At 34.7% G+C, this 16,273-nt stretch overlaps 2 protein-coding genes across 2 annotated transcripts; both read right to left on the minus strand.

The window, feature by feature from the left end:
* Positions 1-2,627: 2,627 nt before the first annotated feature.
* LOC130629143 (epididymal secretory glutathione peroxidase-like) lies at positions 2,628-6,389 on the minus strand. The gene is made up of 4 exons (XM_057442253.1): positions 5,591-6,389; positions 4,218-4,353; positions 3,532-3,669; positions 2,628-3,462 (listed from the first exon to the last, which is right to left on the minus strand). The coding sequence occupies exons 3-4, from the start codon at positions 3,643-3,645 to the stop codon at positions 3,031-3,033; spliced, it is 546 nt and encodes a 181-aa protein (XP_057298236.1). The 5' UTR covers positions 3,646-3,669; positions 4,218-4,353; positions 5,591-6,389; the 3' UTR covers positions 2,628-3,030.
* An 896-nt stretch (positions 6,390-7,285) lies between these two features.
* LOC130629138 (bystin-like) lies at positions 7,286-16,187 on the minus strand. The gene is made up of 12 exons (XM_057442245.1): positions 16,013-16,187; positions 14,900-15,103; positions 14,404-14,536; positions 13,739-13,790; positions 13,220-13,402; positions 12,701-12,779; positions 12,533-12,598; positions 10,890-11,007; positions 10,563-10,653; positions 8,168-8,233; positions 7,886-7,958; positions 7,286-7,430 (listed from the first exon to the last, which is right to left on the minus strand). Exons 1-12 carry the CDS (start codon positions 16,142-16,144, stop codon positions 7,332-7,334), a joined length of 1,296 nt encoding a protein of 431 aa, XP_057298228.1. The 5' UTR covers positions 16,145-16,187; the 3' UTR covers positions 7,286-7,331.
* Between the last annotated feature and the right edge of the window lie 86 nt (positions 16,188-16,273).

Raw genomic sequence — 16,273 nt, forward strand, 5'->3', positions numbered from 1 at the left:
TTATTGATTTTTCTGATTTCAGTCAGCAAAATTTCTAGCGCGATCGTAGTTTGAGTATGGGGTACCCCTACTCAAATGCGCATACTCGAAATTTTTTGTTGACGTCAGCATTATTTCCCATTTTCGAGTGCGCATGCTCGAGATTTTATCGGTATTCCCGGAATTGTTGGATTTCATCGGTTTCGGGGAATTCGGGATTTCGGGAATTTCCCTTGTCGTCCGTCGACTGCGCTAGAACATACATTTTACTATCTCTTTCGACGCCTAACCAAAAAACTGAATAACATGTGCTATTTCAAGCGCGTTTTTGGCCGCTTTTGTTCCTCAAGAATCACGTGTATGGATTTTCGCAAAGACTGATGCGGTAATTTGTGAACGACAGAAAAGCTAAGACAGGGCGAAACAGGCAATATCTCGACAAAATACCTGAAAGACAAAACTTCGATTTGAAAATTGGTTTCATTTAAACACTAGGTGGTGCTAATGCCTGCATCCATAGAAGAAATTGTAAAGCGTGGGTGCTTCGATCTTGAGAATTCTTGTTTCGCGTGGATTCCAAACTTAAACGGCAAAAAACTTGTTTAAAGATTATTTATGGACATCCTCGACTTGTGGATCGACAAAAGGTGTACGCCAGCACTATTTCGACCTTAAAAGCACCAAACCCATAAGACCTTAAGTCTTAAGTCTAATTGATGACGTGTAAACTCTGACAAGTTCACTTTGGAGGGTGCGTCGTTAAGACAGCTTTCTGAATGCTTTTAGAACACCGCATTTAAGTGTAAGAGGCCCTAAAGTATCATCTAGCTATTGCAAGGAATTATACATCGACGGAAGCAAGAAATCTGTCTAAAAATGCGAAAATGATTGCTATGGGCGTTGCTATGCACTTATATTTGCGGTTGGCTGAAAAAAAGTGGCAGAATGCGCAATAAAAACCTAAAATTGTCATAAGTACTACTTGCCACGGTATTCTAAGATGAATTTGCTGTCAGAAAACAGCTAAACGACAATTCTTGAAATTTAGAAATTTTTTCTAGGGGAACCACCTTAATTATTATCGATTATAACGAAAGTGGATTGATGAACAAAACGAAGTAGTCCAGTAGTCAAATCTGCCACCATATCTTTTTACAAGGCCTCGAAACAATACGCTTTTTTACGGTCCCAGTTCATGTCAGCATTTTACACAGATATTATTGCAGCCACTACGGCTTAAGTATTTACAAAAGTTTCAAAAGACCAAAACTGAAACTTGTTAACCCGCGACTGGGAACTAGTCTAATTTCCGGGTAAATTTATTTATTTATTTAGACACAGTTGCACAAATCTGTGAAAGAGCTAATTTTTTTGAACACGTGACATGCCTCCACCATGTTCGACTCGCCGCCCGGTATGCTAAAACAGACAACAGGACCTGGAATCGAGGTTGCGTATTCTCGTATATATTCAGTTCTTCCTCGTTTTTTACCGTATGTTCAATCTTTTATACGTTCACATTCAATACCTGTTTTTTCTTTTCAACGCTGCGCATTTATATTCATTCACAGCTGATTTTTATTTCAGGGTCGTTGCACGAATTTTAAATATTTAAATTTGAGAAAGGTGTGTTATCATGAATCCAAATCAAGATTATCTTTGCAAAATGCTTTTATGTTGTTAAAAAAATGAAGAATATGTTCTAGCTAAATTGATTTACGAGTTTTTGATGGACATGCACTTTGTTGTGTTGTTTCTCGCCTTTTTTTACTCCTGGGGACGGGAGGACGAGGGCTAACCTTTTTAATCTTTTATTCAGATCTTTTTGTTAATTTAGATAAAGACTAAGTCTATGATTGTACAACACTTGCACAATTCTCTTCTAGGTATTAATTAACCAACACATTTTGTTGAGATTAAGTTAAATGTAATATAGGCTTTTTTATCCAACATATTGTAAGTACACGATAAACCTATAATATTTCTTAAAACAAAGCAACTTGTAATGAACAGCCAGACTAAAGTGGGTAAATAGAAAAGAATAAACCAGATTGGAAAAAAAAAAGAAAAAGAAAGAAAAGAAAAACAAAAGGGAATCTGAAGGTCATAAATTTTGTGTGCACAGTTGGGCGACTGTTGTACAATTCTATGACCTACGTCATGACTTTTCCCTTACACAAAAAATCTATTCACTTCTTTTTTGACTGCCCCTGTTACTTTTCAAGCTGTAACTAATAGATGTGCAATTCCGTGTGACGTATATATTGTGATTTTGCGTTAAAACAATTGACATGCGCGCGCATGCAAGTCCAGTAAAACAAAGATACTTACGCAGAAATTCCTGCAACGAGAAAAATAATAAGATAAAGAATAAAAAAATAGAAAATAAAAGGATAAGAAAAAATAGAAAGATAAGAATAAGAAAATTATTTTCAGTTCCTTTCGTATTTCGTTTTTTGTATTCCTGGAAAATCTATGAATTAAGGCAATCAGCCCATATTTTCCAATGTGGTCCTGGTTTTTCTGCTCCCACGCATGCGCATACATTGCGCAATTTTGTAAACAATGGAAATTTGCCTAATGATTTTACCAGTGATGTCTGTATATGCAATACGTATCAAAAAGCGAGAAAAAAAGAAAGTCTCTAATTCTTAAGAAGAATATTTTATATTCATCTGAAAAAGTTATGTGGATGAAAAATTTGGTTTACACAGGTTGAACGAACTGCAAAGAACGCCTGCATCAACCAAATCTTCATCTCTAACATCATGGCTTTAACATCTGCCACGTAGCATGCAGTTTGCGTTAAAACCAATCATACGACTTTTCCATCAAAACCTTTTGTTCCTCTCCATTTTCCTATACGCTTGAAGCGTTCGTACGTTGGCGCAAATGTTAACGTGTGCAACACCATTAATTGGGCGTTGCACACACGCTGAAGTGTGCGTGCAAAAGAACGCCTTTAATGGGCGGTGTGCACATGCTGATATAGCATTTTTTTATTTTTGTTTATCGTGTAAATATATATAAACAATAAGTCACTTTATGTTTCTAAAAGAAAAGGTCATGTGTGGAATGCACATGCCTTTTTTGTTTTCTGTTCACATTTACGTTGGGTTCATTTTGTTGCTGAGCAGGAATTTTAAGTGTAGATTGTTCAACCACAGTTTGAGAAGAACCATTGTTTTCTGTTCCTTGGCTATTATTCTGCGGTCCCGTACCAACTCCTTGGCCATTATTCCCTTGTCCCTGCGTGGTTCCATTCCCTTGCATACTATCCCCGCCTACACATTCTTCCAATAACTGAAGTATATCATCTTCAACCATAGCTGGCGTGGTTCGAGATGTGAATCTTTTGTATGGATGCCCATTTGAAGAAACCAACCATTTTGCAAAGTTCCACGAGATATCATTATTACGAATAGGAGTCCATGTTATATCGGTACGGTTGGCAATCAAACCCATAGGTGCTGGGCATCGACTCTGAATAAATTATAGAATTATTTGCAACTGCAAAAAAAGGAGAAGGAGAGAAACAAGAAGTAAACAAACCTTTAGAAATGTGAACACTGGTGATTCTTCGTGTCCATTTACTTTGAGCTTTCCTGACAGTGGAAAATTTGGAACAAAACCAAAGCCTGGACGCACGTACTTTAAACAATTCATTAATTCAAAGTTCTCAGCCGGTTCCTAAAGTTTTAAGCATTAGGTTAAAGGTGTGTTCTTTCTGTATGTTGCAATACACCATTCCCGAATTACATGTTTTTTTAAAATTTTGGAATTTTGATTTTTGACCTTAACGTCATATTCAGCATCAGTAAATTGGTGTGTGTATCAATTTTCAACTTCATCCGACATAAGAAAGTGCTGTTTTGGTGGCATCATTGTTACGGTCAAAGCCTTCTGAATTTTCGACTTGTACTAAAGCCTCATCTTCGAGCAAAGGTTAATTAGTACAAAATTAAAAAAACTGTTGTAGCAGGTTGTTTGTTTGATGTATAAATATGAAAATTTCACGATTTATCAATTTTCATGTGAGGATTTCGAAAATGACATTTGTTTTCTTTAAAACAGTTGAGAAAGAGCTGTGGCACATCAAAGAAAATAAATTCAGGAAAGGTGTATTACACTAATCGATTTTCCATTTAAAGTATATTTTTATTAACCATAGGTATTGGTTATAAAGACTTGTTATATGATAGATATTCCATAATAGTAAAAGAAGAGTAAAAGTCTACCTGGTAACCAAATTGGTTGCACGGGAAACCAAATATTTGCAAATGGCAATGTGGATGGTTTGGATGGTTATTCTTTGCATATTCTGGACCGTATTTTTCTTGCAGTTCGTTCAATTTTCGATATTGTGGGGTGTACCTAAAGAAGATGACAAGCACCATAAACGACCAATGTACACCGATGCTGTTCCGATTCGATAATGCAAAGTAACCTTAAGGACGAGGTTCGGAAATAAGCAAATAGCCGTCCATTTCATGTAGAAGTTTTCCCATATTTTGCGTCTCTTAAATGCGGATCCCTGAGCCGTTATTACTGAACTACAGTAGACTCCCGGTTATTCGAAGCCTCAAGGGGGATAAGAATTTACTTCGAATAACCGGGAGTTCGAATAACTGAAAAATTCGTTTTCCCGCCAGATTTTCAACTTAACCTTAATGGGATGGACTTTTCTTAAGTGGTTCAGTTGAGCGTGTAAACACAAAGAATTTTTACTTTTTGAAGAAAGAATAAATTTGAACAAATTGTTAACAGGTTTTAAAATATGAAAGTTATAAAGAAAATGTATCTAGTAAATACAAGGAGTTCAACTCTTAAAAAAATCTTTAATGCTACATTGTTTTTTACTATCGATGTAGTGTTTTTGACATGTACGTGTTATCATGTTTAACTGCTTTCTGATTTCAAGACCATTGTTTTAATCGCAGAAAATCAATGTTCTCACTCGACGATCTCCCAATAAGAAAAATTCGAATAACTGAGGGTGACTTAGCCTATAATTGGCCCCAAGGGGAATAAAAATCACTTCGAATAACCGAATTATTCGAATAACTGAAGTTCGAATAACCGAAAGTGTTTTTGCCTGAGTTGGGTAAGCAGATCCAAGGGGAACGCCATCTCACTTCGAATAACCGAATTATTCGAATAAGTGCAGGCTCGAATAACCAGGAGTCTACTGTAATCAAAAGGGCAAAATACCTCGGGAACAAGATGAATATTGCACAATTTATTTTGTTCTTTTGGTTTTCATATCAGTCGAAGCTTGGTGAAGTATGGTGTCTGCATTAAACCTCCTTGGATTGGCTGGAAATGAATTCGCCATGACAGCATACACAATTAGTTTTTAACCAATCAGAAGGAACGAGGGGAAAAAATAACAACTTTGTCCCTAGGCATCATGTATATTCTCTTACACGACGATGTGAACATCTTCGCTTTTTAAAAAGGGGCTGTGGTTGAAATAAATAAAATTATTTTGTTGCAACCTAAATTTTACAACCTTGTTTTTTAACCTTTATTTCGCGGTAGTAACATGGCAACTCGGTATCATTTGAAACCAACCTTGTCACCAGGGCTTGCTGTTTTTATATCTACTTACCCTCAAAAGCTTGCTACGTTGACGGCGAAGAAGACTCTTCCTTTATAATCTTCGAAATTGAATTTATCATAATTATTCAATCCATAAACTTTGAATTGAAAGAATGTATCAGCTTCGCGTTCTTCTTCGCTTTCCGGTTTCGCACATGTCGAATACTCGTAAGGATCACCATTTCCCAAGTAAATGTAACTTAACAACAGGACCAACGTCCTGAGTAATCCCTGGTCCATTTTCGGACCAAGAATTTTGCGTCCAACGATTTGACGAATTTTCTTTGAAATAAAAATTATTAATTATTGGTCGCCTTTCATATCTGTTTGTAATGCATGATTAGTTTAAAGATGGAAAGATTAAAAAACTTCACTAGTTTCCAGACCTTTCTGCTTGCTTGATGTATTGTTTCACTACGTGATTCCGCCTGGAGGAGGAGGCGTAACTATGTTTCTCATAGAATGCTAACTGTCCGTATTCTAACTTATTACTGTCCGAATTCTAACTTATTACTGTCCGAATTTTAACTTATTACTGTCCGAATTCTAACCTATTACTGTCGGAATTCTTACTTACGTTCTCAAAATACTATACACATTTCAGTACATGCAGTTCAGCTCACCCTATTCGTAATAATCAAAAAAAAAATAAAAACGCGGGGTAAACCTTTATTACAGATTTAGGGATAGCGAGGTAACAATTACCTCGTTTATTTTAGCCGTTGTTTTTCCGATTTGTTAACATAATGGCAACAGGAGTTTTTAGCTTTTGTACAGGGGAAACCTCTTCTGAAAATTTCAGATTATAAAAGGAAATTTTTCCGCTGGTTAAGATATGAAATATCTTAAAAAAAAACAATGTAAAAAATTACTGCTTTCTTCTAAAACCACGCATTAAAAAACAAACTGCATAGGAACGCCCAAACCAACCATTTTCATTTTAACAACTATCTTTTTACAACTACCCTACTAGTATTTACGCGTCTCAAGACAAAAAATTTCTGCAGTTCTAAATGGTGTTATGCTACAAATAGCTGCAACACGGCGTGCTTTAACAAGTACTCTCATCAGAGATTACTCGTCCATTTTACATCGCAAGAGTTTCTAATGTACTGTAAAATAATGGCCAAAATGTACGAAACAGTTGCAAGCTAAAGATGTAAATAAGTAAATAAATAAATAAATGAATGAATAAATAAACGGCTCAGGATGAAGTCAAATTTCATTTTTCTAATAGAAAAGTGTATTGTATGCACTCTTTAAAATATTAACTTTGTTTTAGAAATACAGGTTGGTTACCAGGAAATACCTCGACCCCGGGGATTTTTTCTGGCAAACGAGATTGTTAGAAAAAGTATGCAGCTCTGGGGACAAGTTGAGTGTACTTATTCCAAATTGCATTAAACACTGATCTCTGCGCGTCAAAACGTTAATCTTTAAGCCCCTGCAGCTTCTTGTTTGTAAGCTTATCAGTCGCCTCTTTCGTAAAATTTTGTGAGTGAGAGAAATATTGTCATTTTTTTAATTTTTATGAATCTTCTTCGGGTTTTATAATTGTCAAGTTATTACTTTATTCATGTAGGGAATACATTTTTTTCACCTCTGAAAATTTACGGTAAGCTAAGCAGGATTTGTTTCGTTCCACAAGGTATATTTTTAAAAAACAGATCGGGGCCACACCCTGGTGAGAGATCTACATAAGCAGTTATTATTACTAAGGAAATATATTTCTCGACGACTAATCTATTTTGTTAATCGTCAAAATTCATGGGCATTCCCATGGCTTCACTGGGGATTTCCTCATCACGTGATTTCGATTGAGTTAGCTCACGACGTATTTCTGGTGTGATCTAAAGAAGAAAAAAATATATATAGATAGATATATAGCCCATAAAATATATAGCCAACTTCTCAGTAATTTTCCTAAGTCTAATTTTTAGTCAGTCAATTATGCTTTTTACGACAGGTATCCGGACTAGTAACACTGGTATGAAGGTATAGAATACTTCAGTATTGAAGTAAAAGTAACAATCTCAACAATTGTTTTCTTATTTAGATATGTTCTCAAATCCCTATACTAAAATTGGTACAGCCTACGACCTTCCACACCCCCTTTACAGTCCATGTTCACATGATTCGTCTAAATTTTATTTTTTTAATCTTCTGTAAGTAAAAATCCACACGTCTTTCCGTATAATTTTAATTTAATAAAATTAAATTCAGTTTTTCCCCTTCAAAGTAATCCAGGCATAACAAAAATGCGGACAACCCGATAAAATACCGATATGTACACGATTGCTCTCACCTTATGATGATTGTGTTTTTTACAAAGCTCCAGCAATGCTTCTTTTTGTTCGCTAGCTATATCTTCCTTGTATCTAAAACAAAACATAACACTGAGCGCCTGAAATAACCACCTATTATCCATGCAAATTGCTATCGTCAAACTGATATTCAACATCCTCCCTCATCAGCCGTTTTAAATCGATTATAAATCGGGTAATCTGATTTCTCCTATGAATAAAATTTTTCCTGCTACATGCAATAACACATTTTTGGCAAAGTGAGTGTTGCTCCATAATATTACCTTTGCACAAACGTTAGGAATGCTTGGTGCCATAAAACAGGTAATTCTCGTTTGTCTGATTGAAACCTAAACAAATAAAAACAAAAGTTATTTTATACTTGCAAAAGACTGAAACAAAGAAATCTATAAAAAAATAGCCGTATTTTGTCTGTTCAAAAGGGTTACCAATATTCCTTTGATCTTTCCGCGATTTTTAGAAACCAGGGGGTTGTTTAATCGCAAATCTTATTATTAATTGAAATGAATTTTAAAATTAATTTATTTCTGTAATTAATTTAATTACTTTAATTTATTACCATAAGTAAGAAAAATAAATTTAGTGATAAAAATGAATGCATTATTTTATTACCTCATTTTTAATAATAATTACCCCCGTAACCTCAATCGCCGTTTCCGCTCAAGAGCTACAGAAAACAAATGGGACATTTTACTGATAGTTTTACTGACTTCGTTTTGACCGCTCGCACATCATACACTAATCAAAACGCTTGATTCTTTAAAAAACCAATCCAAGACTTTCGCGGCCTGGGCAAACGAAGTAACATGAGGACCGAAACATGATGGCCATTTTTGTTTTTAAAGTAATGGTGGGCTGTTTGTAAGTCTGTTTCACCTTTTTGTAGCCTATAAGCCTTTTATTTTCGTAACATTGGTTTTTTGTATGTTCTAAAATGTTAAGATAAACATATTGTCACGTTTTTTTTATCTACGTACAGATCTTAAACGCCCCTGTTTTAGGATTTTTGGCTAGGAACGAATATTCTATTAGCTAATAGCCTTACTTTTTACTAATTTTGTTTGGTATAGGAGGTTTTTCTCCAACCCAACATTTATTTTTATGTCGAGGATGTAGCCACTTAGCTAGCTCATATATTTACCTAAAAAGTGAGAGTATAAAAATTCAGTTTGGCTATCAATATGGCAATATTCTCAGCAATAAATCTTATGCTAAATGCAGTTTAGCTAGGTATCTACATCTTTAATTATTTTCCTTAAAACTTTTTTTGCAAATAAAATAGCTGAGCAATTGCTTTAGCTGGAGGGGTAACGACAGGCTGTTTCCTGTGTTGTCATTTTAACCGAAGATGTGATAAGGTTTTTTTGGAGAAGGGTACTGTTCAAGTCTGTTTAACTGTACTAAGCGGTTAGCTCAGTGTTAACAATAGCCTGCTTTTTGGAACAGGCTGTTACGTCTATGCAGGTCACCCCACCGTTTCTAATTAATTTTTAAACTTTCTTGGGAATCACGCCTGTACGAATGTCCAACAATGTTTACCTGGACTAACCGCTTAGCCCTGTGCAAGAAGCGAAGGACTGTTTCTTGTGTTTTCATTTAAATAGAGTCTGCAAGAAAGTTTTTTTCAAAAGGGTATTATCCCTATACACTTGTGTAACACTTTTTAACTGTACTAAGCGCTCAATCCGGTGTCACGATTAATTTTTAACTTTTATAAAAACTTTTCCGCAAAATAAAATAATATTGACCGATTGTTTTTACTATGACGGAGTCACAGCGATTGTAAGCTGTGTTTTTATTTCAGCCTTTGTTGCGGGAAAGTTATTTTTTGAAAAATTTGTTACAGTCGCAACACTATAATGGTGTGTGCGCTTCACTTGATTTACGACATACTGCATACCTGTAATAAAGCGCTCCACCTGACTGTGTCGCACAGTTTGCAGTTCTTTTTAAGCGCTCCTTAGGGCGTTCAACAACAGTCACTTCTGGCTCATCCCGGCGATTCGACGCCGGGTTTCCCGGCTAGTCTATCTTATAATATGTCTGTCACGCAACGAGACGAACGCAATGCGGTATAAATAGGATGGGCGAACCCGTGGATTTTTTAACGGGCCATCGACTAGTTCATTATAAAAAACAGAAAGACAGTATTAATTAAATATGGGGATCATATTACATAACTAATCAAAATTTAATAAATTTGCGGATAAGCTAATTAAAAAATTTCCTTGCTTTCTCAGGTGATAAGATCACAGAAATCTAATTTTTTGAATGGCTACGAAAAAAAATTCAGGTAAATTTTTCTCGATCCGCTATATTTTATAATGGAGACTCTATTAAAAATGTATGACAACACCATGCAATGATTAGTCAGCATGTTTTAAGAAGCATTTGAATGCACCATGGAAAAAAACAAAACATCGACTTGTCGAGGAACCATAACGTTTATCTTTCTAGCTCTACCTAAATTTCCTTACACCCAGTAAAATTTTAAACGTCACCAGGCTAAGAAAAATGAGTGCCATATATTTTCTGCTAGCAAAAATTGCCACCCTTAAAATATTCCTACACGTTTTGGCATTTTAAGTAATTTCTGTGGTAGCCATGCTTATTCTACTTGAGTATGTCACACCATAGTATTAAACACAAACCACTGACCTGACGAAATGATACACCAAAGCATCTATCACACGAAACGGTAGTGCGTACTTTTTGTCTAATAGTAACCTCAAGAAGATACTGTTTGCACCTAATCGATGAACGGACAGAAATTCAAGATTCAGTTACACGAGATCGTTGAATACAGAATATTCAAGTAACAGGGTTGACAGTAAGCGTTAAAATACGAAAACAAAATTAGTACGCTAGACGCTAAAGTTAATTTCCACATTGTACTTTTCTCCAATCCAAACAATCTGTCAAGAAAATCAGAAAACCGTGACATTTGATTGGTTAAAGATAACATCGGTCATTGGTCGTACATACCTGTATATTCCATCTCTGCAATCTTTAACATCGTAGCTGCCGAGTGAAGCACAGGTATACTTGTTTTCGCTAACACGCTTCCAATGATGACAGCTTCACGAAGAGAACACGACCCAGACTATAGTTGGTGAGAAAATATATTTCAAAACTACTAAACAAAAGAAAATTTAAGTGTTACAGTAGAGTCTCCATAACTCGAACCTCTATTACTCGAACGTCTCCTTAACTCGAACGAATTCGTTGGCACCGTGAAAGTTTCCTAATAAACTCTTATAAAAAAACCTCTACTACTCGAACCTCCATAACTCGAATATTCCCTTAAGTCGAACAGATTATTTTGTCCCTTGAAGGTTTTTGACTCCATAACTCGAATTTTGTGGCATTTTGAAAAAAATTGATAAGTTTTCCTGATCATTTAACCCCTTATCATTTTCATATTTTAATGTTTACGTGTGATGTGCGCCTTATATTGTTCGAATGCATGATTCGAATGTTTTGTTTGTGTTTCGAACGACAACGCTTTCTCAACCAATTTTCAAAAACAGAATTTCATAGCAATCTGACAATGGCGTCTGTGGCAGGGCCAAAAAGAAGTAGAGCCGATAACAAGTCCTGTAAAATAAAATACAGTGCCCTCAAAGAGCTTGAAAAAGGAACTGCTCCAAAGCGTTTTCTCGAAATTTGGAGAAGAAATGTTGGCTTCCCTAAAGGACTTAAATAAAAACATCAAACGAGATTATGATGATACTTGTAAACAATCAATTATAACTGATTTTTTTCAAAAATTTGAGCAAAAAGCAACTAAAACGCTCTGTTTTTGTATTTCATCAACCCAGAACCCCCAATAAGTAAGACTACGTACTTAATATACTGTTTTTGTTCATCTGGTAGGCAGATAAGGGAAAAATTTTGAAAAAACTTGAAAACCTCTACTACTCGAACGTCTCCTTAACTCGAACGGTTTCCTTTTCCCCCTGGCCGTTCGAGTTATGGAGACTCTTCTGTATCTCTCTTCAAATATGTTTATGTTGATTGCGGGAACAGACAAATCCAATTCCATATTAAGGTGCCCAAATGAGTTCTGCAACAGATAAAACCATAAAGACTTAGAGAGTTGATCCAAACTCAATACTTGATTAAAAGCTAGCAGTGATACTTACAAAAATAAGACAAGTGTTTTGAGAAAATTTTGCGGGAAAAAACTGCGGATTTAAGTGTTTTGTATACCTCACGGCAGTAAATTTTCGAGGATTGCGATTTTAACAACAATCGAAATTTCATACTAAATTATTAAACCATATTTTCACTAACAGTTTACGAGGTCTTGTATTTTTTTAGCTTTCGAGTTTTCGCGGGAATAGTCTTTACGGGTTAGCAACTTAGCCAAGTCTTGTGAAAGAAACTTTCGCGGAAAGTAAAATCAACACAAAAGATTTTATCCGCGAAAGTTTTTTTCCCCAAACGTTTCTTCTCTTAAAGAAGATAGTAGAATATAAAAGAGACCACAATATCTCTTCGAAATACTAGAAGTATTTAAAATCGAAGGTTACACCACATTAGAAACATAAAAGATTGTTCATTAAAGCGCAATGGCTTATAAAAACGTGAGAAAGAAAAAAAACACGAACAATAAGAACACATACCTCGCAGAGGGGTAGCAGAATCCCTTTAAAAAACGCTGCAGGTTTGAATAAGGATTTCTTTAACGCCTAAAACATAATTTGGTTAGTAAAAGCAGGGCTGGTCTGGAGTGAAGGAGCACAGACTGAAAAAGAAACGCTCGTAATGCCCATATTTGGGTAACCACCTACCATATATAGATGATAATTTAGTCTTTTGTATTCAGCAATATCATCACGTATACGTGGCAATAATACCAAGTTAAAAAACCTAAAACAACAAAATTTTTCAGAGCATTAGGAATTCCAGAACCATTAGCCACCAATCCTTATAACCTGGATATGGCAAGCTTAGTTAAAAAAACTTCGAACAGTATTCCCTCTAGAATATAAGCAGTAACAACGGATTCTATTTTTACTCGATACTTCTTACGACAAACACGTTTTGTTTTAAATATTTAACGGCACAAAATCAATATTTGGAAATTTTTATTATTTTCTGCATCAAAATTTATTATCAGAAAGTTTTCCTCTTCTTCTTTATCGACTCCAAGTCGCTACTGTCCCTTAAACTACTTCTTTGAAATACATCTTTATAATATAAACCGTCGTCTGTCTGTTTGTCTGTTACGGAAACGCGAAATGCGATATGTAAAGGACGGGTGCCCCCGTGGAATTCTTCACGGGTTGACGACTAGTATTCTAGATTACCTTTGAGCCATTTTTGCGTTAAGATTTGAAACAAATATTCGCGACGCTTGATACATCGCAGCTGGCGTCCAGTTATCAGGTTCAGTACAGTATAGTATTTCTTCCCAGTTTTCTAACGATGGTATTATCTTGAACGCCTTGGGTAGTTTTCCGGACCGATATTTACTGAGAATTTCGCCAACACTAAAATAAAGAAGGAGAAGATTACACTTGCCTTTCTCCATTTGCTCATATAAGTCGACCACTCGTACAAAAATGGTTTTGTTTACAGCACTACCAAGCATAAGAATTTCAAAATAAATGCCTGATTCGTTTCCCTAAATTATTGCCATCTTTAAAATCTCCATAAAAATCACTTATCATTTAGTCGTTTGGATAATTGGGAGGCACCTTGTATATTTCCCCACTTGGAATCATTTTTATTATTGAAACAATGTAAAGTTGAATGCAGGTAGAGAAAACCATCTGTTAAAATAATATGAGATGATGGATAGGAGAAGCACAGTATTACAACATTACCTTTTAAAAACATTCACTACTTTTTCGTCCAACACCGGTCTTTCAGGAGCTTCTAAAACATACAATGGATGTTTTGCAAAGTACGACTACTTATGATGAAATATTGAAAAAAACTTTTGGTCATGTAAAGTGACTTCGAATATTAATGAAAACAGTAGTTCCTAGGAACATATATCTTTAACGTATAGCTTCAAAAATTATATAGCATCCAACGTATAATTTAATAAAATATATAGAGCTGCAAAATATATTTCATGAAACTTTACGTTGAATGCTAAGCACTCAACGGATAGTTTCATAAAATACATAGCCTCCAATGTATATATATTTTAACCTATACCCTGCATTCCATCATACAGAATTTAAGAAAATATGCAGCATTCAACGCAGAAACTAAATACACATTTTCTTTCGGTTCGTTTGAAGATCAGAAAGTTTCATAAAATAGATTAAGTACAGGAAAAAGTTTATTCTAAATTTTCTTATGTTCCTTCTTTTTTTAATGTCAGATCAGCAGTTTTTAAAATAATTACATGTGGCTAAAACTTTGTTCCATATTCCCATTCCTGAAATGTTGTGTTTTTTTCTATGGTCAATTTCCTAAATATTTCACGAATTTTTTCCGGGCAAAAATTTATAGATTTCAAAGTATGGTTCAGACTAACCTGACATGTGACTCTGTATTTCTGTCTTTTTATCATTTATTTTTCCCATTATAATATCAGCCAAAGTTCTACGTTCTTTTGGTTCGGCAGACATGAAATCTTCGAGTGCTTTTTCATCTTCTTTATCAATTTGCTGATACATTAAAGGATGAAAATATAAATAGCAGTAGTTAGGAAAAAGCAGATATTTGAAAAACGAGGTGTTAAGGCATATAAATGGCGAAACAAAACAAAGGTTCAAGGGGCTCACAAATCGAAAGGTGTGAGTTGAACGTCTACCCAAAGTTTACCCCGTTCTCCCATCGCTCTTAGTAGTAATCAGAAAATGTTACTTAAGTATAGTAAAGCCCTAAAACTACAGATAAGCATATTATACTCTACTGCGAAATCAGTTCAAATTAGTTGAAAACACTTTATATTCTCCAAAAACAATGTCGGGTTGACATTTAGAATACACTTTTGGATTTGTGACTCAGAAAAACAGAAAAAAACTTACAAAATCTTCGTAATATTGTTCATCTGCATAATTTTCCGATTCATCGGATGACGATTCAGCTTTTGACGTTTTACCCAGGTATGTTTTCTCTTTTTGTGTTTTTTTAGTTTTGTGTTTGCTAACTGCGCCATATTCTTCTTCAAGATCATCCTGTTGAGCACGAGCTTGATCGAGAATTTTCTTTGACAATTTATCACCAATGAACTGAAAAAACAAAAATGGTTAATACTGGATATTCACATGTACTAACTAATCAAATGTTTTCTAATAAAAATAGTACTGGAAAGATTGATTTTGTGATAACGTACAGTTGAATTAACAACCTGTTTGATGCTGGATATTCACATGTACTAACTATTCAAATGTTTTCTAATAAAAATAGTACTGAAAAGATTGATTTTGTGATAACGTACAGTTGAATTAACAACCTGTTTGATGCTGGATATTAACACAGTAACTGATCGAATTTGTCGCCAAAAAATATATTAAAATTTTCAGGAGTCCAAAATATCAACAGACGAGAGACTTGGGTAACCAAATTTATATAGCTCTAACAAAATGTAAAAAAATCCCACTTTTGCTTTAGTAATGAAAATAAATCTTTCCACATTGTCTCGAAGTAACGAAAAAGGTAAGAGTCATAAAATTTTAGGCCATACCTTGTTCAGAACAAAAGTTATTGAAAATTAAGCAAAAAAATTACTACCCCGCCGAGAAAGGGTTACTCAAATGGTCAGCAAAAACAGGTGTTCTCAGAAAAATAGTACCGTCTTAGCCGAAAAATTAATAAAATCAGCAAATTTTCAACCTTGTCAATCATTTTTATGCTATACTATATTCTGCCAAGTTTCATCATCATAGCTTATGCCATTTAAAAGATACTTGAATGGCTTCATATAAATTCCCCTTAATCCACCCCTGACTAGGATATTTGATACCAAAAAATCTCAGTAAAACTATAGAATGTTAAAATGTTGAATGGAACTGTAATGATTTTTTTTCGCTTATTTACCACAGGCCAAAATTAGGCCAATACAGTTAATAAAAATTAAAAATATTTAAGCGGGGAACAACTTGTCATAACAGTAAGTACAAGACAGAAGAATATCTAACCTGTTCATCATCATCTTGTCTTTTTGAAGTTTCTCTGCTTTTTCTTCGTTTTTCTTTCACAATTTGTCCATTATCCAATATCTCTTCAGTCAAACCTTTTCGTGATTTTTTCTCTGTTTTTATTTTGCCCATCCTATATATTATGCTGAAACAAATTCAAACACCATGACGAAATGTACTTAACAGAATGGATTTCCAGTAAAAATGCTAGTGTATTTATTGTACCGAAATCAGCTGTTCTGATTTGTGAGTTGTAGGGAA

The sequence above is a fragment of the Hydractinia symbiolongicarpus genome, chromosome 15 (genome assembly GCF_029227915.1).
Source record: "Hydractinia symbiolongicarpus strain clone_291-10 chromosome 15, HSymV2.1, whole genome shotgun sequence".
NCBI lineage: Eukaryota > Metazoa > Cnidaria > Hydrozoa > Anthoathecata > Hydractiniidae > Hydractinia > Hydractinia symbiolongicarpus.